The sequence below is a fragment of the Heptranchias perlo genome, chromosome 6 (assembly GCF_035084215.1).
Source record: "Heptranchias perlo isolate sHepPer1 chromosome 6, sHepPer1.hap1, whole genome shotgun sequence".
NCBI classification, from domain to species: Eukaryota; Metazoa; Chordata; class Chondrichthyes; order Hexanchiformes; family Hexanchidae; genus Heptranchias; species Heptranchias perlo.
In genome coordinates this window covers 8,786,929-8,814,208 of record NC_090330.1, presented here as the reverse complement: position 1 = coordinate 8,814,208, position 27,280 = coordinate 8,786,929, and the positions used below count along the sequence as shown (strand labels likewise).

The following is a 27,280-nucleotide window of genomic DNA, read 5'->3' as shown; positions in this document are numbered from 1 at the left end:
ATGCACTCAACTGCTCACTCAAGTTCTTCAGTTCTGATGCCCATCTCCTCTCCATCATATATTCTCTCTATAATATAGATTTGTTTAAGCATTGAAGTCATATTCACACAAGAAAATCTATCTGGTACAACATCAAGGAGAAAAACAATTTGAAAATTTTAGAATGAAATCCTAAAAACTTTTTATATTCCTCCCTCCCCCCCTCCCATATCAAGGAAGTTGATGCAAACACAAAGTGGTAAGAGGCGCCTTTGCCATTGTGACTTTGTTAATAAACAATACAGTATTCAAATTGTAAGCATGGTTTAGAAAGAGAAAATAATTTGCAATTCATGGAGTGTGAAAATAATTGTAACAGATGGGAGCCAGTGATAACTCCTGAGCATTTTGCAGTATGATATCAAGCACATACATCAGTAAATAAGAAAAAAATGACAAGATGCTGGTATTTAGGATGATCCCTTTAAACATAAAATCTATATACATATATTTTTCTTAAAAACCATATCCTGATTCTACTCAAAAATGCTAAGACTTAAAAACAACCATTTTTATATTTGCATAGTGCATCCATTTCAGATATCTGTATATACAAAGTGATATGACCCTAGTTTTACATCTCTATAAACACAAATAGTTATTTTTTTTAAAAATAAATCATTGTAAGGAAGTACTTGTGCTTTTTAAAATCAAGGCAATTTTACAATAATAAAGAAATCTGGATCCACTGCTTAATAATACCACATTTTCGAATAAGCAAAACAGGAATTCAATTATTAAAAACAGGTGTCATAATGGACATGCAATAATATTACTATAAAAAATTGGGATTCATTTTTACATAATCTATACCATGTTTCTATGTAAAAAAAAATTCCAGTTTAGACCTCTAATCTTTATTGTACTCCTCTCAGTTACAGCATACTGATCAGTACTGAAGTCAAACCATGATTCTGTCTGGAACCTTCCAATGTGCTTATTTGTACGAAGTCATCATAGGCACAGGCAGGCCATGTAACAAAAACAAAGTGAAAAACAAATGTGCAATCTGATATCTGATTCTTATGAGCTTATTCATCTTGGTCACACTTCTCGTCAGTGCTCTGTAGGGAGGAAAAAAGCATCTATAAGGAAATGCAGGGATTATTTTACACTAGAAACGGACTAGCTTTTCAAAACATTAAATTTTGAAGGTCTCTAGCTTGAAGTCCAACTCTAACAAATCCGAGCCTTTTAAGGTACAATCACAGTCTCAAGCATCCTTTCACCATGTCCTGCCATGCAGTTTCAGTGAAAACTGTTATTTATTTGATGTTAATGTTACGGAAGCTATATTGGGAGACTGAAAATAATGTTAAGCATATATACAGATCAATTACTCTATGGAATACAATGGCTCATGGATTGTTGGGGTTCTGGATGAGTTTCCAGCAGATCCGAGTTGGGCTTATAAATATTTAACTAATATTTTGCAGTTGCCTTGAGATGGAATTGATAGTTAATCTTAAAAAAAAAAGTCTCTTAAGAAACAAAGCGAACCCAGCAGCAAACACTAACCGAACCAGAGGGTCTCCTGCTAGGCGAAGAACATATTCCCATCATGCATTTTGCTGGCCTCAGTTTGGAAATAGTTTACCATTAGAGAAATAAATATTGATGCTTTCTGAACAGACCAAGATTATTTTGGTACAGGAAAAGATAATAAAGCTGATTAATACCACCCTTTCTGATAGACCTCAATCCATATTCACCTTTTCACCACATCTCTCAATTTCTTCTCTCGAGAAACAGCTGTCAGTGCCCAGTTCATTGGCCTTTTGTGGTAACTTACGTCACAAGCTTATTACCCTTTTTGTGAAAAGGAAATATTTGCAGGGCTGTGAGGAAAAAGCAGGGGAGTGGGACTAATTGAATAGCTCTTTCAAAGAGCCAACACAGGCACGATGGGCCGAATGGCCTCCATCTGTGCTGTATGATTCTAATTAAGTTTTAACCAGGTAATCCCAAAGAAAACAAGCCAAACTTCATCATTTAAATTCCTGGTACCCACCATCTTCTTTTCTTGCCTCTGCACCCACTCAAAGGTCAATTGCCCTTTCAAAGTACAAAGCACAAGTTTTGCAAGTAACAGGAACAATAGGAAATTCCTGAAGCTAGACTGAACTGGAAAAAAATCTTTCATATCTTCAAAATGAAAGGCTGAGTTTTTTTTTAAAAAATCTTTATTTCCTATCTAGAACACTGAAAAGTTTTTAATATGGCACAGCTGCTGGCATTAGAACTTTATAAAGACAAAAAAAACTGCAGAACAAAGTTAAATGATGAAAAGCTTTGTCACTTCAACAAATTTCAAATTCTTTCTCATCTACCTTTTAAATGGAAGACAGTGACCATAAATAGAATCAAAGAATGTTACAGTATAGAAATAGGCTATAAGAAATGACTCTACATAAGTTTTAATGCAGGCTGTCATGGCCTAAATGATAGAAACCCACCTCACCTTGTCTAGTAGCATAATCAAAAGGTCTTGAAAATCTCCAGATCCTTGGGAGGTACAGGCGGAATCTTTTTCCACTCATTTTCTGGGTAGGATTCAAAATTTGATGTATCCCCATCATGAGACAGCTTCGGTACTATTGGCGGCTGAAACAGAAAATTGTGCCTTTCAGATAACTTATTTTGGGTATATTTAGAATAGTATCATTAAATATTACCTCTTAGACTGCTAGTGGATGCAGAGAAACTCCTATCTCCCTGAGCCAAGGTGGAAGCAATACAGCGGAAAAATTCATAAATTTGAGGCAGATGAAAGAAAGTAAGGTCAACTGAAGGTGGCTGAAAAGCTTTAGAAGTAGTGAGTGTGGCAGAAAAAGGAAAAGAAACAGACCCAGAAATGCAAATAAATTGCATAATAACCTGTCTCAAGATTTGATCAAAAACAGAAAATTGTGTTTGAGCTCAGCTTGGCTCGGTTGGCAGCACACACAGCTGAGCCAAAAGGTGGTGGGTTCAAGCCCCATTCCAGAACTTGAGCACAAAATCTGGGCTAATATTTCAGCACAGTACAGTATTAAGGGAGTGCTACATTGTTAGAGTTGCTATCTTTCAGATGAGTTGCTAAACAAACATGCTGCTTGCTGGTTCCAGTGGTTCAGTTGCAAGTTAAAGAATGCATAGCACTTGGGTACAAACATACAAAAATGACAAGACTGACCCACTGATCCATCTAGCCTGCCCATATAGTTGTGATGGCCTGTGCAGTCAAAGAGGAGCAGGGAATTTTTCCCTCAACCGACACAACCAAAAAACAGATTAACTGATCATTCATCTTATTTCCTGTTGTGCATAGAATAACTGTGACTGCAATTCAAGTGTAAGTGAAGCACTTTGTGATGTTCCTCAAAGACATAATTAGGTACTATATCTTCTTGAGAAACTCAACTTATTCCCATGAAAAACAGTCTCACTACATTGGGTAATCCATTGATGAATGAACCTTGACAAGCTCAATTAGTCACTTGAGCTAAGTGCATAAGTAGAGAACTGCTAACTCAAGGCTAATGTAATAGTTTATCTCTTCTATTGTGCATGCACTGTCTCTCCAATCATGGCAACAAATTTATGAGCAGCACAATGCTATTAACTGTGCTGCCTTCAAGGCAATTCATCCTGGAACCTGACACCAAATTGCTGCTACAGAATGAGACAGAGCTGAAAAACCCAAAGCTGACTGGACAAATAAGACAGTTTCAATGGTCATGAATAAATACTCAAATATAAACAAAAAGTGCTAGAATTACACAGCAAGTCTGCAGGATCTGAAAATAGAAAACGTGGAAGTAGAAAAAGTCAGAACTTTTTCCACAGATTCTTTTTAGGCTGAGTTACATAGGGACATGAGAACAGGAGTAGGCCATTCAGCCACTGTAGCCTGTTCCACCATTCAACAGGATCATGGCTGATCTGTACCTCGCCTCCATTTACCCGCTTTTGATCCATATTCCTTGATCCTCTTACCTAATAACATAGAAAATAGGAGGAGTAGGCCATTTGGCCCTTCGAGCCTGCCCCGCCATTCAATATGATCCTGGCTGATCCCCTATCTCAATACCATATTCCCGCTCTCTCCCCATACCCCTTGATGCCATTTGTATCTAGAAATCTATCTAGCTCCTTCTTAAATATATTCAGTGACTTGCCTCCACAGCCATCTGTGGTAGAGAATTCCACAGGTTCACTACTCTGAGTGAAGAAATTTTTCCTCATCTCAGTCTCATTACAATCTGTTGATCTCGGTCTTAAAAATTTCAATTGACTCAGCAGCCACAGCCTTTGGGAGAAGAGAATTTCAAGTTTCCACTACCCTTTGGGTGAAAAAGTGCTTCCTGATTTCACTCCAGAATAGCCTAGCTCCAATGTTATTATTCCCCCACCAGGGGAAACAGTTTCTCTGCATTTACCTTATTAAATCCCTTTTATCATATTAAACATCTCGATTAGATCATCCCTTAACCGTCTAAACTCAAGGGAATACAAGCCAAGTTTTTGAAATCCTGTCCTCATAATTTTACCTTTTAAGCCCTGGTATAATTCTGCTGAATCTGCACTATACCCCCTCCAAGGCCAATATATCTTTCCTGAGGTTCGGTTCCCAAAACTGAACGTTGTAGTCCAGATGGGGTCTGACCAAGGCTCTGTACAACTGAAGCATCGCTTCCTCACTTTTGATTTTCAACCCCCTTGAGATAAAGGCCAACATTCCATTAGCCTTTTTGGTAACTTTTTCTCAGAGGATGAAATCTAATACAACAGAACTCATTCTATACAGGCAGACAAAATGTTGCCTCTAAGGAGGGCAAATTCAAAAATCATCCATAGTATATTGGATGTTATAAAGAAAATTACAGTATTTGTAATTTCTCAAAGCCAGGATGGGAATTGCTTTTATATGCCGGTAGTACAAGCACTGTCCATGCATTCAGAGTGCCTGGAGTGAGTAAAGTAGTTTTCAAACTGGAAAAATGTAGAAGTCCATTGACTGCCTTCAAATCACAGCAAAAGAATTTTTGAGCAGGGCTTATATAAATGCATCAAGACCTATAGCTAGCACACCCCAGCTGCTCATTTAATCTATAAAATGTTTACAGTTACTTGCTGGCTGTTGTTAATAGTATTTTAAAGACTACAGCTACATATTTTTATTTGATTTTTCTCATGTCTGATCACTCATTTCTATTTTCATTATCACTGACCTATAAATACTTTACCCTGTCTCCACTCAACAACATATTCACCTCTCTCACTGCTCCCCATTCAAGTCCTCCCTGACCAGTTTCTGACCACAGAAGCAGGACCATCCCAGTAAGTCGCTGAGAACATGCTGCTCAACCCTGATAGTGGCTCATTACCCCATTTCAACTTTTTAAACTACCTACAACACTGCCGACTAAACCATTCTACTTCACAGTCCATTTCCAATGCATGACCCTCTTGTGGTTTTACTCATATTTGCTTCAATTAAGAAGCCCTAGTAAAATTGAAGTCAATGGGAATCAGGGGGAAAACTCTCCAGTGGCTGGAGTCATACCTAGCACAAAGGAAGATGGGAGTGGTTGTTGGAGGCCAATCATCTCAGCCCCAGGACATTGCTGCAGGAGTTCCTCAGGGCAGTGTCCTGGGCCCAACCACCTTCAGCTGCTTCATATTGACCTTCCCTCCATCATAAGGTCAAAAATGGGGATGTTCGCTGATGATTGCACAGTGTTCAGTTCCATTCGCAACCTCTCAGATAATGAAGCAGTCCATGCCCGCATACAGCAAGACCTGGACAACATCCAGGCTTGGGTTGATAAGTGGCAAGTAACATTCGTGCCAGACAATGACCACCTCCCCATGACATTCAATGGCATTACCATCGCCGAATCCCCCACCATCAACATCCTGGGGGTCACCATTGACCAGAAACTTAACTGGACCAGCCACATAAATACGGTGGCTACAAGAGCAGGTCAGAGGCTGGGTATTCTTGGCGAGTAACTCACCTCCTGACTCCCCAAAGCCTTTCCATCATCTACAAGGCACAAGTCAGGAGTGTGATGGAATACTCCCCACTTGCCTGGATGAGTGCAGCTCCAACAACACTCAAGAAGCTTGACACCATCCAGGACAAAGCAGTCCGCTTGATTGGCACCCCATCCACCACCCTAAAAACATTCACTCCCTTCACCACCGGCGCACTATGGCTGCAGTGTGTACCATCCACAGGATGCACTGCAGCAACTCGCCAAGGCTTCTTCGACAGCACCTCCCAAACCCGCGACCTCTACCACCTAGAAGGACAAGGGCAGCAGGCACATGGGAACAACACCACCTGCACGTTCCCCTCCAAGTCACACACCATCCCGACTTGGAAATATATCGCTGTTCCTTCATCGTCGCTGGGTCAAAATCCTGGAACTCCCTTCCTAACAGCACTGTGGGAGAACCTTCACCACACGGATTGCAGCGGTTCTTGAGGCTGCTCACCACCACCTTCTCAAGGGCAATTAGGGATGGGCAATAAATGCTGGCCTTGCCAGCGACGCCCACATCCCATGAACGAATTTTTAAAAAAATTACATATTTTCAAAAGGCTTCTCTACCAATCCCCTCACAGTCCTCTTCAGCGTACCCCATGGTCCCATCCTGGGTTCCCTCCTATTCATCATTGATATGTTACCCTTGGACCACTGCTGTAAATCTAGAAGAACACACCAGAAAAAGGCAGGACCCTGGATATGCTAGGTCACCACCCAAAGTCCACTGGTTGACCTTGTAAGTGGTGAAACCTCTGCTTGCATCTTACAAAGCTAATGGCACCAAAGGAGGCGGGATCATGGGTAGAAACTCCCTACCACTTCTCCAGCTCAGAAGGGACCTAGTGTAATAATGGATGTCTGGTATGCAGATTGTGATGAGGGAGTTATCGGCTGGCAGTAGGGAGTGTGGACCCCATTTGGGGCGTCCAGGCCAGGAAAACAGCCTGGGTTCCTGAACAGAGAGATGTAATCAGTGAAGCAGGCACCCGCAAGCCCCATGCAAAGGAGGTGCCCTCCCACTAACCATTGGGGTCAGTGCTGGAGTACACTGGCAGGCGTTAAAGACAATGCAGCCATCAGGATCGTAGCTCATGGATTTTCAGGGTCATTATGTAATAGTTACTCATTTCATCTAGTTTTAGTTTCTATTCATTTTCAACAAAGCAATTTTTAATAAAAACAATGCAATTGTTCCTTGGTTATGCTAGTGACAAAGATAGTACTCAGTGTACATTGCATATGAAACATGGTATCCTGCGTTAATGAGGTAGAGAGTGGGTCTTCCTGAGAGTCTTGGGCTTTGAATGACTCTGGAGACTGATCCTGGGAAGTGGAAGTGGTGCTAGTGTGTACTGCCATGAAAAATAATGATTATTTACCACTACTTCCAGTGATGTATTGAAAATTTTAGTGTGAAATCCTACTAATGTCTAGATAAAGGTTTAATCAAATTTGAAATGAACACATCGTATGGATATGATAGCATAGTTAATACGGTACTGGACTAGCGACCCAGAGGTTGTAAATTCGAATCCTACAATGGCAAGATGTAGAATTGAATTCAATACATCTAACAATTTGCGGACTAATTCCATGAAAACGTCCAGATTATTTGAACTGGTTCACTACTGACCTTCAAGGAAAGGAATCTGCCACCCAGTCCAGCCTACACGCTAGTCCCTCTTTTCAGAATATTTTATCATGTGCTTGTTATTGGGATACTTCAGTCTTTGCAGTGGGATCTCAACCCTCAGTCAATACTACTTTGAAATTAGCTACTTGAAAACAAGCAAGTGAATAACCATGGATGACTCAATGACACTTTCCTTCCCGAATCCATTCCCCTTCCAATTTCCTCACCTTCCACAAGGAAGTATAAAGCCTCTGCTCAGCACCTTTCCCATTCAGATCAGGACCTGAGCAAACGGAGGATGACAGGGACAATCTTCACCTTTCTACGCTGCAACCCCAATGCTCTATGGGGGCACAATGAACGTCATTGCTGCACCCACCCCCCCCCCCAGCCAATCGTAATGATTTAAATATTTACATTAAAAATAACCTCACTACAACCAACACAATTATTACAAAAAGCACAACAGTTCTACAATTCACAATAGCATCAAAATGTACACAAAGAAAGGAAAACTCCTGGAAACAATGAAGAGTTTAAATATTAGGGGACAAGAGTTTAAAAGAAAGTTAGGAATTAAGGAAAAATTTGCATTTATAGGAAAATATTCTGCTTTTTAAACACGACAAATGAATGAGATGAAAAGTTTAGAAAACAAATTACTGCAAATAGCAGAGGATGCCAAGGGTTCTTTTTAGCAGCTAACATCAGACTTAGAAATGTGTAAAGATTATTTTGTAGTTTGCACAAAGCAAGTTAAATTTTGAAAACATACATCAATGAGCAATAGTACATCATTTCATAACCAGACAGATAAATTAAAAGGAAAAATGGGATTACTGGTATCTTTGGAATAGTGCTTGGGGTGGGGTAGCGGCTGCATGTAATCCATAGATTATTTTGTATGTCTGCAGCAGAATAGATTTGAGGAAATTTTCAAGGAAATTTCAAGGAAAATTAAATTTATCCAAACTGTACAGAAGAGATTCAAACAGAAGATTCTCGTTTCAATTTTGAAGGTTGGCCTTGCAGATTCTGGTTCTTCAGATCAATTTCTTTACACTAATGAAAACACATACTTTCTACTGTATGGTAACAAATAATCAACTAGTTAGCCTAATCCTATTTGCATTTAAAAAAAATAAATGATCTGTCATCTGTCTACTGTTTCAGGAATTCAGTAACTGCTCAATAGTTTATTTCTTTGCATAACCTCATGTTCATAGTTAAATAATCAAGAACACCATCTGTCAGAATGATTGCCAAAGTAATTTAAAGTTCCCAATAACTTATAAAGAAGTTCAACAGAAAAACAGAGCGCAGATTTTCCATGGAACTCACTGCAATTGATATCTTCTAGCACATTACATGGTCACCAGTTAAAAAACTCTAATTTCAAGCAACAAAGCCAACCTCAGAATTCCATTGATCACTATGTATGCATGTCAGTTACTATGAAGAACCTGTTTTTGCTTTAGAGGTGGTCAGTGATGTAGTTTTTTTTATTATTCATTCTTGGGGTGTAGGCGTCACTGGCAAGGACGGCATTTATTGCCCACCCCCAACAACTGTGTGGTTTGCTAGGCCACTTCAGAGGGCAGTTAAGAGTAAACCATATTGGTGTGGGACTGGACTCAGACCAGACCAGGTAAGGACGGCAGGTTTCCTTCCCTAAAAGGACATTAGTGAACTAGTTAGGTTTTTAAAACAATCCGACAGCTTCATGGTTACTTTTACTGACACCAGCTTTTTATTTTCAGAATTTTTAAACTCAATTAAAATTCTCAAACTGCCATGGTGGGATTTGAGCTCATATTCTCTGGATTAGTAGTCCAGTAACATAAGCACTACACTACAGTACCCTGTGATCTCCTCAAAACTAAATTCTTCGTTCATACTTTTTGTTACCTTCCTAACCACTTTCCCCCACTTGCTGCATCAATTTCCACTCTCTTCAGTGAAGCACTTTAGGACATTTCCTTCCATTAAAATGGTCTAGATAAGTGCAAGTAGTAATTATAGATAAATGTAAAGTAATAGGTAGTGGAACAGCAAACTTGTGACTTAAATGAGTCTTATTTTGTAGCAGACCAGTGGAACTGTGGGGCATTAGCAAACATGGAAAAGGAAAATAACTTGCACGTGGTGATTGATCATACATAGGAACATAAGTAGGCCATTCAGCCCCTCGAGTCTGCTCCGCCATTTGATAAGATCATGGCTGATCTGTGATCTAACTCCATATACCTGCCTTTGGCCCATATCCCTTAATACCTTTGGTTGCCAAAAAGCTAGCATCAATTGCTGTTTGCAGAAGAGAGTTCCAAACTTCTACCACCCTGTGTGTGTAGAAGTGTTTTCTAATCTCACTCCTGAAAGGTCTGGTTCTAACTTTTAGACTGTGTCCCCTATTCCTAGAATCCCCAACCAGCGGAAATAGTTTCTCTCTATCCACCCTATCTGTTCCCCTTAATATCTTATAAACTTCGATAAGATCACCCCATAACCTTCGAAACTCGAGAGAATACAACCCCAATTTGTGTAATCTCTCCTCGTAACTTAACCCTTGAAGTCCGGGTATCATTCTAGTAAACCTACGCTGCACTCCCTCCAAGGCCAATATGTCCTTCCGAAAGTGCGGTGCCCAGAACTGCTCACAGTACTCCAGGTGCGGTCAAACCAGGGTTTTGTATAGCTGCAGCATAACTTCTGCCCCCTTGTACTCCAGTCCTCTAGATATAAAGGCCAGCATTCCATTAGCCTTACTGATTATTTTCTGCACCTGTTCATGACACTTCAATGATCTATGTACCTGAACCCCTAAGTCCCTTTGGACATCCACTGTTTTTAACTTTTTACCATTAAGAAAGTACCCTGTTCTATTCTTTTTTGGTCCGAAGTGGATGACCTCACATTTGCCTACATTGAATTCCATTTGCCACAGTTTTGCCCATCCACCTAATCTATCAATATCCCTTTGTAATTTTATGTTTTCATCTACACTGCTTACAATGCCACCAATCTTTGTGTCATCGGCAAACTTAAGATATGAGACTTTCTATGCCTTCATCTAAGTAGTTAATAAATATTGTGAATAATTGAGGCCCCAAGACAGATCCCTGCGGGACTCCACTAGTCACACCCTGCCAATGTGAGTACTACCCATTATCCCTACTCTCTGTCGCCTTTCGCTCAGCCAACTTCCTAACCAAGTCCATACTTTTCCCTCGATTCCATGGGCTTCTATACACCAGTCATTTAAAGTTTCCACTCAATGTAAAGTTTATCAAAAAAAAGTCAAGTAAATGCTAGAATATATCAACTGTATTTGAATATCATTTAAGATTTGTAATAATCATTAAGGATACATTTAGAATATTGGGGGCAGTTTTGGGCAGCCTATCAAAATGACACTGATGCATTGCAACGCGTTCAGGGAAAAGCAAAGCTATGATGAGATTTGCAGAGCTGAACATGTGTCCATTGGAGAAAAGATCATACAGGAGTAAACAATTGAAATGCTCTGCCTTCCTGTTGAACAGGATATATAAAGTACATATAACAAGAATGGATTTTCAAGTTATGTTCCTAAATTAAACAAACATTGTAAAAGCATGCCAAATACTTTAAACATCTATCCATGAATGGTATACAGCAGTAAAATATTTAGTTTATTTAGCATAATTGTTGCTAGTGTGTAAAATCCAAAAATAGAGATTAAGAGGATTTGTATATTTTGGGAGTAAATATTGTGTTTGCAACTCACCTTTAGTTTTCTTAGAGGCACTGCTTCCCAGTCTACATATTTAAACCATCTGTGTCGCTTAATATCATCTGCTCCATTCTGAAAATTAATGGGAAGAAGTTTTAGAATTCTTATCCTACAAGGATTACTGCTCTATTACCTGCACTAGGATTAAATGGGTATGTACATTTATTGTAGTGCCGTCCTGACTAGCCTACTGTTTTGTACTCACTATCATTGTATAGTGGATAGATTCGGCAGACATATTTTGGTTAGTTTCCTATTGGAGAATGAGCAATAACTTGATAAGTTAAGACATTTCAGCCTCAAAAAGATAGGACCTTGTAGAGCCGTATAAGGTATATAATGGAACGAAGGAGACAAATCCAAAATAATGCTTTCAGATAGCCCATGGAAGCAGGACAAACCGGAGCAATTTCAGGGTTGTGAAGGTCAAATTTGTGACAGATTACTTCTTTACACAAAGGGTGAACGAACGGTTGGAATGAGCTGCTGGGAAGTGTGGTTGAGGACAGGACATTAAATTCATTTAAGAAACAGCTATTATCTGCAATGAGAAGATAGTAAGTTCCATATGGTGGAAAAATTAGATCAAATGGACCGAACAGATGCCTTCATCCAAAACCCATCTTGAGAATGGACACTGGAAATCAAGTTGAGACTGCCATAAAAGCATTATAAAAGAAAAGTCCTTCATTTCACCAGTAAGAGTGGACTGGAATCCAAGTCTCCAGAAGTTAGTAAGTTCAAAGCAGAACACTAACAATACTGACTGATATTTTAATACACAACAGAACTCGCAAGTGCCAGTTTGGCTCAGTCGCAGCTCTTTCACCAGAGTCAAAAGGTTTCAGGTTCAAGGCCAATTCCAGTACTTGAACACATAATCTACACTTCAGTGCAGTACTGAAGGAGTGCTACATTGTTGAAGGTGCTGTCTTTCAGATGAGGTGTTAAACTAAACCTGTTCAGATGGATGCAAAAGATCCCACTGCACAATTCAAAGCATAGGAAATTAAATTGAATTGGTGGATTTTACGACAAAAAGTAGAATAAGCCTTGCTAATCAATCAGAGAGCATGAAATGAAAAGATAAACTTGCATGGTACAATCAAATATCATAGGAGGAAACAGGTTATATTATGAATGTTTATAAAATGCAAAGGTGCAGCCTAGTCACCATTTAAATGTATTTTTAAAAATTTATTCTATAGTAAAGGCAACAATCAAGAACTTACTCAAGGGCCTTTGCCACTGCTATGCTGTAATCACCTAATAGAATACTGCAGTGAAAATGAGAAACCAAAAATGGCCAGTTTCTGCGATCATGCATAATATAAATTCTTCAAGGGAGATTTTCTGCTTCATTGCTCCTGGCACATGATGGGAGCACATACTGAGAAAGTGAGCATCCCCAGTCCATGATTTTTCATCCATTAAAATTATAAAGGAAAGATGGACCTTGCATTTATTTGGCACCTTTCACAACCTCACCAAAGTGCTTTACAGCCAATTAAGTACTTTCGAAATGTAGTCACTGTTGTAATGTAGGGAACGCGGCAGCCATTTTGTGCACAGCAAACAGCAATAAGATAACTACCAGATAATCTGTTTTAGTGATGTTGGTTGAGGGATAAATATTCACCAGGATATCAGGGAGAACTCCCCTGCTCTTCCTCAAATAGTGCCATGGGATCTTTTACGTCCACGAGAGGGCAGACGGGGCCTCGGTTTAAATGTTTTATCTGAAAGACAACACCTCGGGCAGTGCAGTGCTCCCTCAATACTGCACTGAAGCATCAGCCTACATTATGCGTTCAAGGCCCTGAAATGGCCAGAAAATCATGAGCCAGCCATGCGCAATTTCCTGATTTGCTCTCCCAGTGTGCGCCAAAGTGGAAAATCTCCTTTATTTTCAGTATTGCAGAACATTTTTTTTTAAATGAACAAAATGAACAATTTAGCCCTGAAGAATAGATGTAGCGCTTAAAGAAAATAATCAGATTGCCTTCTCTTTTCATTCTAAATGATTAGCAGTCAGTTAAGTGAAGTTTAAATTGACTAAAGAATCAAAAAAAGATATTTTTAGATTCATGCAGATATAAACTGAGCAATGCTGCAGATTCAAATAAAATATTCCTTTTGCATTTCTTCATGCTCCATTATCTAACACAGGAACGTCCAATTACATTATAGTGTAGCATGCCTATATTAGATAATGTAGCTCCATGTTTCCCTAATATTTGGCATTTAACATATAACCATGTCGGATAAATAGGAATGCTGAGTCCTGAGAGTCTGGACGAAATCTAACAGTAGACCTGAGACATGCTGCCAGGAGCAATCACTACAAGCTGAAATTGAGATCAGTATTTGTTCTTTAAGTACTTCCATTTTTTAGTAATACATGAAAAATTAGGAGTATTCCCAGTACCTTTACACAGCAACGGTGACAGAACTACACTGAAGTACATAATTATGAAAAAGCATCAACTATGAAATTCACTTCATATTGGGATTTATTTTTCTCCATCCACTCATGCCAATCAGTTGCAAACAGTGCAAGGAAAATATATTCAATTTTTAACAATGATTATGATAGGTCATTGTTGAAAGCAACTTATGGGATTGACTCAAATTTAAAGCCATAACGTATCATTCACTAGTGGGCTGTTTCACCAATTAGTTTAATGGATGAAACTAAGCACAAACTTTCCCCACCCTCCCTCAACACATGAAGGAGGCTGTAACTGCATTCAATGCCTTGCAGGTACATAATGAAATGAACCACAAAAATCACTTACATTAGGAGTACCAGGTTAATATGCTACACTAAAAAGAACGACTGCTTGTACTTAGCACGTGTTAACATTCTATCACAGATATCAGGCAAACCTCTGAGCTTCATCAAAATGGTTTGTTACCATATGACATGACAGTACTGGTTTTGAATTCATCACATTTCCTTGTTTAAAAAAAATCAGGATGAAGTTTTTTTTAAATATAGGGCTTCTGACAATATATGTGCATACAATTAACTATCATACATATTGTAATTTTTTAAAATTAGGTTCCATATAGCAAGATGATAATTTGGATTTTACAAATTGACTTGTGTTTCAATTCTAAGAATGCTAAGCAATTTTTTTAAAAAACGCCATCTTTTAAGCACTTTCATTCTAACCCAATCAGGTGAACAGTTGCATAGATTAGTGCTTAGCCTTTTTATTAGCATCACTCATCAGACATGAGATTATAAAGCAGAATATAAAAATATTCAGCATCTGATTATGTATTAGAAAACGGTTACATTACTCATTCTTATGATGGAGATCTCCATATTCCATGTAATCTGATCTATGCTATGTTCTCCTTCAATTGCTGTTTAGCATGAATCTAGTATACCAAAAAGCAGCAGCTCAGTGCTAGCCAATTTAAGAATGTATATTCAATTACTCCTTGGTTGTTACTGCAATATTGAACAGAACATTCTCTTGCACCACATACATGGACTACTTAGTCTTGTCTGCAATACTTCATTATTTTAACTTTGTTGGACTGCTGGAGAGTGGAGATTAAGAAGGATAGGAGATCGTGGAGGGTATATTAAACTGTACAATGAGGATTTACTCATCTGAAGGAGCAAATGCACCTGTGTTGACTTTCAGGTTACCTCTATGTACTTTCACCTATGACAAAGCAGTGTCCACCGAGGTGAGAGGGGAGGGTACACCTACTCGGCTTGTAGCACCTGGTCAACGGAGCAGTTACTAAAATTGATTTGCTGAATTCCTGTTTTGGGAGGGGATGGAAGAGATGAGAGAAGGAGGAGGAAAGTGAAAGAAGGAGTAACCATGGAAACTCATTTGCACTCGTGGCGTCCGTTCATAGAGTACAAATAAAAGCACAATCTGTTACCACCCTGCAATGCAGGACACTATCAAAGTTGTACATCACAAGAACACTCAGTAAAGCACTGCAAATACATTTGGTACTAGAAGTGTCCTGCTAGAAGTGATGACCATGCACAGTATCATACAATCATAGTGCAACCATGTCAAAGCCCAATGTGTTCCTTTGAGCTCAAACTATGCTTGTCAGAATTTGTCTTTTCTTAATATTTACCTACATAACGACAGTAAATCATTGCATGTGAAGAACTCTGGGACATCCTAGGATATGATACGGTGCTATGCAAGTACAAGTTTGTTCTTTCTATTCTAAACTGCTACCTAGCCATACAAAATCCAAACAGGAGGCATATCTTTTTATGTCTTCTCTTTCTCACTCATAAATCCAAAAGCTCACAAGAGTTTGCTGTAAATTGAGTCACTCCCTGTTGATGACTTCCTGATGCGGCTCTGAAGAGAGGTTTAATGGTGTTTGCTGTAGCCTAATAACACCTTGAGAAACGAGGAACTTACTTATGTCTGGACTGCGGAGGAGGGAGAACAACCACTTGTTGAAATAGGTGCAGGTTTTACAACTATTACTTGACATGCAGAACTGTCCCACCTTGGGACCAGCAAAGTTACGATGGGGAGGAAGGAAGTCGCAGAAATTGCAGACAGCCTGCAGTGACTTTGGAAAATGCCTGCAATTTCTTTAAGCATTCAGAAATTGATGAAAAGTCGATACAAGCACAGCGCAGAATAATGCCACATGCAGTATTGCAAGAATGACCTGAAATTATAGTCATGTAATGGTTTCTTCAAAAAAAAGGTGAGGCTAACTTTTATTTGGAGTACTGGATCCTGGGCTAAAAGCACAACAGGGGTGTGGGGGGGGGGGGGGGGGGAAGGTGTTGATGAGTCTATTTCACACAGGAGTTTATTGCAACAACTACAGCACCATAAACAGCCACATTTAATAAAGCTTTTGGGTTTAATTTTGAATTAATATTTACTTCCAGTGGTTTTAAATATCCTTGTGAACCATACCTGCATACAGAAAATTAATTTCAGAACAAATTACTTTGCAGGCATGCTCATTCTCATGACGTTCTGCATTTTCCTGGTCTATTTTCCTGCCATGACCTCCACTACAGATAAAGATACAATGTATTTGAGTTCTACATTCAAAATCAACGCCTACTCTATTTATACATCAAGTACTGTAACAGAGTTAAAGGCAGTTTAGTCTCAGACTTTTTGCAACCGTGGTGTCCTATTCAAACGAGCTGAGTTTCCAACCCCATATCCTCTCCATCACAAAGACCACCTACTTCCACCACAATAATATTTGTAACGAATCTTACAACACCAGGTTATAGTCCAACTGTTTTATTTAAAAATCACAAGCTTTCGGAGGCTTTCTCCTTCGTCAGGTGAGCGAGTGTGGGATTCCATGGGAGGTTACCGCATTTATATTCAGAGAACAATACCTGGTGATTACAGATAATCTTTCCAACTGCCCGTTGTCAAGGCAATCAAAGTGTTCAGACAGAGTGATGTTACCTACAGGACCACCGAATACACAAACGGCCAGAACACAAAACAGAGAGAGGGAGAGAAACATCCGAAAGGAAGAGAAAGACAGAGAATGACCCGTTGTGTTAAAAACAGATAACTTTTTTCGCTGGTGGGGTTACGTTTAGCGTGACATGAACCCAAGATCCCGGTTGAGGCCGTCCTCATGGGTGCAGAACTTGGCTATCAATGTGCTCGACGATTTTGCGTTGTCGTGTGTCTCGAAGGCCGCCTTGGAGAACGCTTACCCGAAGATCGGTGGCTGAATGTCCTTGACTGCTGAAGTGTTCCCCGACTGGGAGGGAACCCTCCTGTCTGGCAATTGTTGCGCGGTGTCCGTTCATCTGTTGTCGCAGTGTCTGCATGGTCTCGCCAATGTACCATGCGGGGCATCCTTTCCTGCAACGTATGAGGTAGACAACGTTGGCCGAGTCACAGGAGTATGAACCATGTACCTGGTGGGTGGTGTCCTCTCGTGTGATGGTGGGGTCTGTGTCGATGATCTGGCATGTCTTGCAGAGGTTGCCGTGGCAGGGTTGTGTGGTGTCGTGGATGCTGTTCTCCTGAAAGCTGGGTAATTTGCTGCGAACGATGGTCTGTTTGAGGTTGGGTGGCTGTTTGAAGGCGAGTAGTGGAGGTGTGGGCTGGCCTTAGCGAGGTGTTCGGCGTCATCGATGACATGTTGAAGGCTGCGGAGAACATGGTGTAGTTTCTCCGCTCCGGGGAAGTACTGGACGACGAAGGGTACTCTGTTGGTTGCGTCCCGTGTTTGTCTTCTGAGGAGGTCTATGCGATTTTTCGCTGTGGCCCGTCGGAACTGTCGATCGACGAGTCGAGCGTCATATCCCGTTCTTACGAGGGCGTCTTTCAGCGTCTGTAGGTGTCCATCGCGTTCCTCCTCGTCTGAGCAGATCCTGTGTATTCGCAGGGCCTGGCCATAGGGGATGGCCTCTTTGACGTGGTTAGGGTGGGAGCTGGAAAAGTGGAGCATCGTGAGGTTGTCCGTGGGCTTGTGGTAGAGTGAGGTGCTGAGGTGCCCGTCTTTGATGGAGATTCGTGTGTCCAAGAAAGAAACCGATTCTGAGGAGTAGTCCATAGTGAGCTTGATGGTGGGATGGAACTTGTTGATGTTGATGGCGAAGAATCACTGAAGAGACTACACGATAACATCAACAAGTTCCAGTATAACCTCCCTGCTCTTATATTCTGTGCCTCGGTTAACAAAGGAAAGTATTCCAGATGCCTTCTTAACCACCTTATCTACTTGTCCTGCTACCTTCAAGGATCTGTGGACATGCACTCCAAGGTCCCTCACTTCCTCTACACCTTTCAGTATCCTCCCATTTATTATGTACTCCCTTGCCATAGTTTGCCTTCCCCAAATGCATTACTTCACACTTCTCCAGTTTGATATCCATTATGAGTAAAGTTATGGAAACTGTTAAAGATCATGGAGCATCTGGATATAAAAAAAGGATAGCCAATATGGATTGGTGAAGGGTCAAGTCTTGCCAATTTAATTTACTGGTTTTCTTTGAGGATGTGACAATGGAGCTTGATAAGGGTAAGACAGTGGGTGTGGTGTATTTGGATTTCAGTAAGGCCTTTGTGCAGTCTTCTGGAAAGGCTGGTACTGAAAATAAAGAAAGTGGGAATCAATGGGAATATTCTACAATAGATACGTAATTGGTTGACTGATAGTCCCTGTACCACTAGTCTGGGTTCTAAAGCCTAGGGTCCCACAGGAGTCTGTTTTGGGATCTCTTTTGTTTAATTCTTCATAAATGATCTCAAGGTAGGAGTCACAAGCACACTGGCTGAATTTGCAGATGATACAAAGCTAATGAAGGTGATAGACTGCGAAACTGAACTGAAGGATTTGAAAATACTTGAGAACTGAGTAGACGGGTGGCAGGTGAAATTCAACACAGAGAAATGTCAAGTGTTTCACATGGGAACAAAAAAAAAATCTAGGGGCTATTATTTTCTTTCCATTTAAGTAATGTGCATGGAAAATGAAAGATCTAGGGGTCCTGATTGACAGTAAATTGAAGCTATCGCAGCAATGTTCAACGACGGTGAGTAAAGCAAATCAGATGTTGGGATGTATTAAAAGATCAATATCGAGCCAAAATAGTGGGGTAATCCTGCCACTTTGTAAATAATTAGTGCAACTGCACTTAGAATACTGTGTACAGTTCTGGTTGCCACTGTACAAAAAGGATGTTACAGTTATTGAAAAGATACAGAAGAGGGCAACCAGAATGATTGAGGGGATGGAGGAATTGGAATATAAGATGCAATTACATAATTTGGGCATGTTCTCACTGGAAAAGAGAAGGTTGAGAGGTGATATGAATTCTGTTTAAGATTCTAAAGGGACTAGATAATGTAGAGCATGACAAGCTGTTTCATTTTGTCCCAAACAGTAGAACCAGAGGACACAGCCTGCATTTGAAGGGCGGTAAATTCATAACTAATCTGTAGAAACATTATTTTAGTGAGCGAGTGGTAAATCCACAGGCTTCCTGCAGGAAACAGAAAGTGTTGATTCATTCAAATTAGATGCATTTCTTTCAGAAAATATTTTGGGATATGGTATACATGTATTAGAATTTGAGTAAATGAATATTGTGCAGGACGTGAGGATTCTCAGCTGTTCTTCTGAACAGACGGAGCCTCAGTTTAACATCTCCTCTGAAAGACAGCACCTCCAATAAGACAGTGCTCTCTCTGTACTGCAATGAAACGTCAGCCTAGATTTTGTCAAGTCCTGCAGCTGGGCTTGAATGCCACAACCTTTTGACAAGTGAAAGTGCAACTACTGAGTCAAGATCATAGAATGGTTACAGCACAGAAAGAGGCCATTCAGCCCATCGAGCCCGTGCCGGCTCTTTGTATGAGCAATCCAGTTGGTCCCATTCCCCCACTCTTTCCCCGTAGCCCTGCAAATTTTTTCTCTTCAAGTATTGATCCAATTCCTTTTTGAAAGCCATAATTGAATCTGCTAATTACAAATTGCACCCGATTTAGAGACGTGATACAAATGCACACACTTTAATTACTATATGTCTTTTTTTTAAAAATAGAGTTTTCAGTGGATTTTTTGGATCATCTTCCTCCACCTCGAGTTCTTTCACTTCCTCGTCTATCTCCTTCAGTTCCTCTTCTGTCTGAGAATGTGTTTGGCATTAAAGAGTCCATGCCGTACTTTTCTAACAAGTACACTTCAGGAGTGATATCAAGCCTGTACTTGGATTTTTTTCTTCTTTATTCGCTTTAGTTTTTTTAAGCTGAGTTGTCGTGCTGTTCTGAGAATGTAAAATTATTTGTTTCCAATAACTGTTCATTATTTTTCTTTTTGTATTCCAGTATTTGTCTGTTCAGTATGACACAAGAAATACTCTGCCTTGGTATGATTGTGGAAATGAAAGGGTACAAGGTGGAGCAATTAGATAGGATAACTACAGATAAGTTCTGAAAAAATGGGCCATGTTGGCATGCATCCTAGAATGCTGTAGGAAGTCAGAGAGCAAATAGCAGAGATTTTGTCTACAACTTTTCAAACATCCTAGGATTTGGAAGCATAAGCAGATTAGAGGCATAGGTTACAAGAGACTAGAGAAACTGGGCCTCTTTCCACTAGAACGGAGAAAGTTAAAATGGGATCCAGGAGATGTTCAAATGTACGAGTGGTTTTGATAAAGTAAATAGGCAACAATTATGTACCTACTTGCTACTAATGGAAATAAGGGGCAAAATTTAAGATCACAAAAAGAACGAAGGGAAAGATTATGAGAATTTCTTTTAAATACAGGGTTGTTAGGACATGGAATATCCTACAACAAACAATGGTGGATACAAAATCTATAATAGCTTTTAACAGGGAAGTGGATAAATATCTGAAAGAAAAACGTAAAAGGATATATGGAGACAGGCCAGAGGAATGGGATTCCTGCCATCTTTTTCATCAGACTCAGCATTTGTAAACCTATTACTTATGTTTTATAGCTTCAAATCTCTCAAGATTGCATTCAAATTAGTCTGCACCGATTTAGTAGATTACAGTCAACAGTCTCCCAATGTGCCAATCACTTCACGTTGGAGAAAAAAAATGTAGCAACTCAGACTCAATCATTTAACACATCATTCCTGTTGACAACTGACTACGGTATATATTTTATTGCTTGCAAGCAAGAACATGAGATTACTGACTTAATAATTTTCCACAAGCACTAGTGTGGCATCTGGCAATTGTTATTATATGGGTTGAGGTATACACAATGCCTAGCTGCAGGGTAGAAAAAAATGTTGTACTAAAATGCGTGCATATATACTATGGAAGATTAATGATAAATCCGTAGAAACCAATTTGTTTCAATTAACAGCCCCAAGCAAAAGCTGACAGCTAAATATGGGAGCCACATTAATAATGTCCACAGCCTACCAATTGTGGGAATTGGAGAAGAGATGTACAAAGCATGCTGTGAGTTTAACCTGATAGTGCTCTTCTGGTGCACAGAGCTGAAAAATAACAGATTACCAAGATTCAACAGCTATAGCTCCACCTAACCAGATTAGACTATCCAGCTAAACCAGCTGGTTGATTGTAACATGTTAAGGGAAATCAGGCCCCGTTCAGTCCTAGGTGTACAGTGGATGTCTTGTTGATGGGTTTCTATTGTATTGCATCCAAGGAAGAATTGCAAATCAAGGCAAAGCCACACCTGTGGTTCTATCATATAACATAACAAATACATTCAAAGCTTTATGGGAATTACCATTTTAGATTCGAAAGCTGTATATTAAAATACTAGAAGTTGATAGCAAAAGTGAATTTTTTTTCAGCCAAACCAGATTTGCACTGTTTTTTAAAAAAAGTAATAAAAGAACAATCAATTTGTTGCTACCATCCTAAAATTGAATTTCAATTACTGTGTATTCACTCACTTCATGTGAACTTTGGAGACATAATCTGTTGATCTCAAGTCATTCTGTAACTTGGGTAATTGTAGTAAGTCGCCACTTTAGCTAAAAACAAATGTTACCCTGGGCTATCCTGCTGATAAATGCAGCCCCATAACATCATTACTCAGTAATTTGACCAGTAAACCACTTTATCTGAAACTCTGCTTTCTCTCATTAATCTTATTCATGAGAAGACTCAGTTGTGAGGCATAAATAGTGGGTGTACTAGTAATCTGACATCCCAATTGTCGCTTCAAATCTAAATGGTTTGCAGCTGCAATAAGCTCTGCAGAGTTCTAGGACATAGTGCACCAGTTTCTATACAACCTACACCATAAAGAAAACTATAAATATTATATAAACTGTTAGGCAAGATTTATTTGTGGGATTTGGCAAAACTAAGTGAGCTATGAAATTTTGTCCTGCTCAGTGGGCCATCACTGTTTAATGGCCAAGAACAATTATAACAAAGCCTGAAGTTACAGTTTAAGGGAAAGCTGCTAACTGCTCATCTTGATGCGCTACAGTTAACAATGGAACATAGGAACAGGAGTAGGCCATTCAGCCCCTCGTGCCTGCTCCGCCATTTGATAAGATCATGGCTGATCTGTGATCTAGCTCCATATATCTGCCTTTGGCCCATATCCCTTAATACCTTTGGTTGCCAAAAAGCTATCTATCTCAGATTTAAATTTAGCAATTGAGCTAGTATCAATTGCTGTTTGCAGAAGAGAGTTCCAAACTTCTACCACCCTTTGTGTGTAGAAATGTTTTCTAATCTCACTCCTGAAAGGTCTGGCTCTAATTTTTAGACTGTACCCCCTACTCCTAGAATCCCCAACCAGCACAAATAGTTTCTCCCTATCCACCCTATCCGTTCCCCTTAATATCTTATAAACTTCGATCAGATCACCCCTTAATCTTCTAAACTCTAGAGAATACAATCCCAATTTGTGCAATCTCTCCTCGTAACTTAACCCTTGAAGTCCGGGTATCATTCTAGTAAACCTACGCTGCACTCCCTTCCAAGGCCAATATGTCCTTCCGAAGGTGCGGTGCCCAGAACGGCTCACAGTACTCCAGGTGCGGTCTAACCAGGGTTAAGTCAATTTGTTGCAAAGTTCATATTTTCAAAGACATCTAAAAAAGTAAATATTTTAATACTAAGCTAAAATTCCAGACATCTTTAAAAAAAAAAATCAACAAATGAGATACTAAGCTGAATCTGCCATATAAATATTACTGTACTGGCTGTTGCAGTGTGGCTGATTTTTGCCCTAAAAATAAATCTCAGGACTCATGAGCTGATCTGGCTTTGCTATACAAGTTAAATACATTCTTGTTACTCATTCTGATTTATAACTTGTGACATATTTAGTTTGATTTTGATGCTTATACATCACACAGAAACCACATTCATATGAAACTCAGACCGTGTCGTCATTATACCCAGTATAGCGACTTCGCAGTTGACTACAAATTTTCCTCATCAAAAAATTGTGCTCTGTTTATCTGTAAACTTTAAACGGTGGTTTTCAACTAATCAAGACCTAGAACATTGGCCTGACCTCGACCAGACCAATCTTAGAAATTATCTTCTAGCTCCAAAAGAAGCCTTTGCTGAACAAGTCATCTTATCTGTGCCACCAGCGAGACTATGACTGGATGAAATTGCTCATCTACAGTGCATAGAGGGTTAAAACAGATCTCCCTTCCCTTGAGGTGCAATAAGGTGCCCCAATGGTCTATCTGCATGATGAAATATGTCATTAATGAAGTATTACTGTTCCATTAATTGGGCAGAGGCGAGAAAGAGTCATTCATACAAATATAGAACTTTATGCAGTATAATACTTCCAACAGAGAGTTTTATTATATACAATTATAGCAATACATTGGTAACAATTCTCAACTGCTTTACTAGATTTGTTCCATGCATACTATATTTGTATACTGCTCTCAAAGGAACTAAAGTATGTTTATGATCAGAAAACTTGAATTACAGGAAATGGACAAATTCTATCAGTATAAGGCCATCTAAAGAAACAAGTTTGATTTGACAGTTCCATTAAGCAGCCATTTTCTGTTTCGCAATAAATTTTTAAAACACAATGAAAACTATGAGGTTTTCCATTAAGGTGTTCTACTGATGAACTATTGCTATATCACCATACCTTGTATCAAGGAAACCAAAAACTATGAAGGCAAATTGCCTTTATTTTTTTTTAAAAACGGGTATCAATTGTACCTCTAGCAAATGCTAATCTTTTGGTTTCATAGTGCAACGGCACAACCCGTCGACTCTTGTAATAGAGTTGGCATATACGAGATACTGACCCCATATACTTTCCATCACCAAGACTGTCTACTTCCCCTACCTCAAGCTATCTGCTGTTGAAACTATCATACATTCCTTTTTCACTTCCTGAGTTGATTGCTCTCCTTGCTGGCCTCCTGTCCTTCCACCTCTAAATTTTAGCTCGTCCAAAACTACGCTGCTCAGGTATTATTTTGCACCAAGTATCTCTTGTCCATTTCACTCCCAACCTTGTTGGCCTACATTAGCTTCCTGTCCCCCAATGCCTCCTATTTAAAATCCTTGTCCCTTTCTTTAAATCCCCTCAGGGCCTTACGCCTCACTAGCTCTAAATCCTTCTCCAGGCCTACAACCACACCCCAAACTCTCCTCTTCTAACTCTAGCTACTTCTGCATCCCGCTTCCCTTGACCCCATTCAGCCTCCTGGGTACCACTTTCTGGAACTCCATCCCTACACCTCTCCGCCTTTTCACTTTTAAGTTCCTAATTAAAACCCACCTCTTTGACCAAGCTTTCCATCATTCCTCCTAATATCTCCTCCTTGACTTGGGGTCCATTTTCCTCATGCCTCTGAAGCGCACTGGGGTGTTTTTCTATGTTAAAAGTGTTATATAAATGCAAGTTGTTATTCTTTTGTAATAAGTGCATTTTAAAATTTTAAACAAAACAGAAATAGCACAAGTACAAAACTAATATTGTTTAGATTTATTAAAGTTCCTTTGTGAAAAAGGCATCCGACAATTTATAAAAGCTGGAATTTGAGATTGTGTATTTAATTTATACAAAAGGACATTGCCCTTTTCAGAAATTTGCATCCCGAGTAATCAGCTGATCTTCCCTCACTCTGCTATATATAAGCTGTGGTTCTTTGACTAAAGCAGAGAGCATTAAGATACCAAGCAACAGAAAGAGCACTGAAATGCAACACAATAACTGGTAAGACTGTGCTTAGTTATGTAGTTAGAAAGAGAAACAAGGCACTGGCTGAGTGGAAACCTCTTATGTGCAAATTGAGTATCTTTCAAAAAAACTAGGCAGATCATAACACATGGTCCCCCCTCTAAACCTTGACATACTAAAAAGCAGTACACCAAAAGGAGTGTAAAAATTAGGATTCTGGAAAAATACCTTTCAGCTAAGAGCACAGCACTGTCAAGACGAAACTACAGTACTTAGTGCTTGTAAACAGCTTCAGATCACTGCCTTGCGGAGGGCCTCGAATCCTCTATGTTGTAGTAATCCCAGCACAAATTGGGTGAACTAAAACTTTATCTATCTAGCCCTAACCTGGCATGGACCATCACCAGGAGGTAGTAAGAAAAGAGCAAAAGGACAAACTTGTATTTATATAGCACCTTTCATGTCTCAAGGCATCCCAGTGCTACAGTCATTGAATTACTTTTTGAAATGTAGTCACTGCTGTTTGTAGGAGCTTGCTGTGCTGCATTTGCCTACAAAACAATGAGGTGAATGACCTATTAAACTGTTTTGGTGGTGTTGGTTGAGGGGTGAATGTTGACCAGAACACTAGGAGAACTCCCTGCTCTTCTTGGGGGAAAAAGTGCCATTGGATCTTATGATCACCTGAGCAGTCAGGACTTCATCAGAAAGACAGCACCTCCGACAATGCAGCACTCCGTCAGAACTGCACTGAAGTATCTGCGCAGAATTATCTAATCAATTCCTGGGTTAGGACTTGAACCTAACACCAATTAACTCAAGAGGGCGCGATTGCTACAACTAAGCCAAGCTGACTTAGTTCGCTCATCTCTACTTACTTAGTAATTAGGTTTACCTAAAATAAAATCCATAGATTGAAGTATCTTACCTACATGAAAGGCTAGCACCTATTGCACATCATTTAAGTGATTTTTTTTCTTTTATTGGAAGAAACTTGAGTTCACAAGATAATTACTGATGAGGCCCATTTGACTTATTTCATCTATTCAGAATGGTCCTAAAGTTCTGCCATTGCAGTGTCCAATTGGTTCTTAATTATTCCAGTTTTAATTTCCACCACTCTCTCTGGGAGTCCATTCCATTTGTTGATCACTGTGAAGAACAACCTCCTGGTATCAGTCCTTAATTTGTCTTTAACTAGTTTAAACCTGTAATCCCTTGTTCAACTCACAGTGTAACACAAGGTAATTTTCCAGATTTACCTTTTCTATACCATTCACAATATTCCATACCTCTAGAAGATACCTTCTAAAACATAGGAAGAGGAGTAGGCCATTCAACCTCTACAGCCTGTTCCGCCATTCAATCAGATCATGGTTGATCTGCATCTTAACTCCATCTAACCGCCTTGGTTCTATAACGTTTAATACCCCTGCCTAACAAAAATCCATCAATCTCAGTTTTGAAATTTTCACTGAGACTCCAAAGTCTTTTGCAGCTTTATCCTTCAACACGTGTGTTGCCTGTTTTTTCTTTTCAATGTGTAATACTTTACATTTGTCAGTATTAAATTTTATCTGCAATTGTTCTAATCACTTGCATATTTTGTCCAGATCATTCTGTAATTTCTGAGCTGCCTGCTTGAATTCCACTGACTCTCCTAGTTTGGCATAATTGCTGCATTGGGTTTCTGAATTGGTAGATGAAAGTAGTTCTGAGTTGTGGATAGTTTTTCATTTTGAAGTTGTACACACAAATCTAAATATCTGTTCATTTGTTGAAAGAGTCTAGGAGTAAAAAATGGTGGGAAGAATTTGCTGCACTTGCAAGAGGTTCTGTTCAAGTAGTAATATGAACAGAACGTATGGGCTGTAGGCAGCATTCCTCACCAAATGTGTCACTGGAGAGAGTTCTACTCAAACCATCTGTTCCCAGATCACCTTGGCTCAGCAGTTTTAAAAAGCATTAGAAAATAGGAATAAAGGTTAACCAGTAAATGTACAAGAATCATGTATCAATTCAGACAATGCAGTTCCCTTTAACAGTATTGATGCGTACCTACAATTAAAGGCAATGATTGATCATCAGTTCTGAAGAGTAGGGGAACTGCTCAACATAGTTTACATCAATTATATAACTTCCAAAACTGT

The 27,280-nt window shown here is 39.5% G+C and overlaps 1 protein-coding gene across 3 annotated transcripts in view; it reads right to left on the bottom strand.

Moving 5' to 3' along the window:
- Nucleotides 1–205: 205 nt before the first annotated feature.
- Nucleotides 206–27,280, bottom strand: part of prkx (protein kinase X-linked) — a 125,655-nt gene continuing 98,580 nt past the window's right edge. The window contains exons 7-9 of one of the 3 annotated variants that reach the window (XM_067985697.1): nt 11,477–11,554; nt 2,496–2,643; nt 206–1,103 (exon numbers count right to left, since the gene is read on the bottom strand). In XM_067985697.1, the coding sequence (XP_067841798.1) occupies nt 2,518–2,643; nt 11,477–11,554 (204 nt within the window). In that variant the 3' untranslated portion in view covers nt 206–1,103; nt 2,496–2,517. Of the gene's footprint in view, nt 1,104–2,495; nt 2,644–11,476; nt 11,555–24,728; nt 24,824–27,280 lie in introns of those variants that run through there. The other 2 variants (XM_067985696.1, XM_067985698.1) reach the window with 2 other exon arrangements.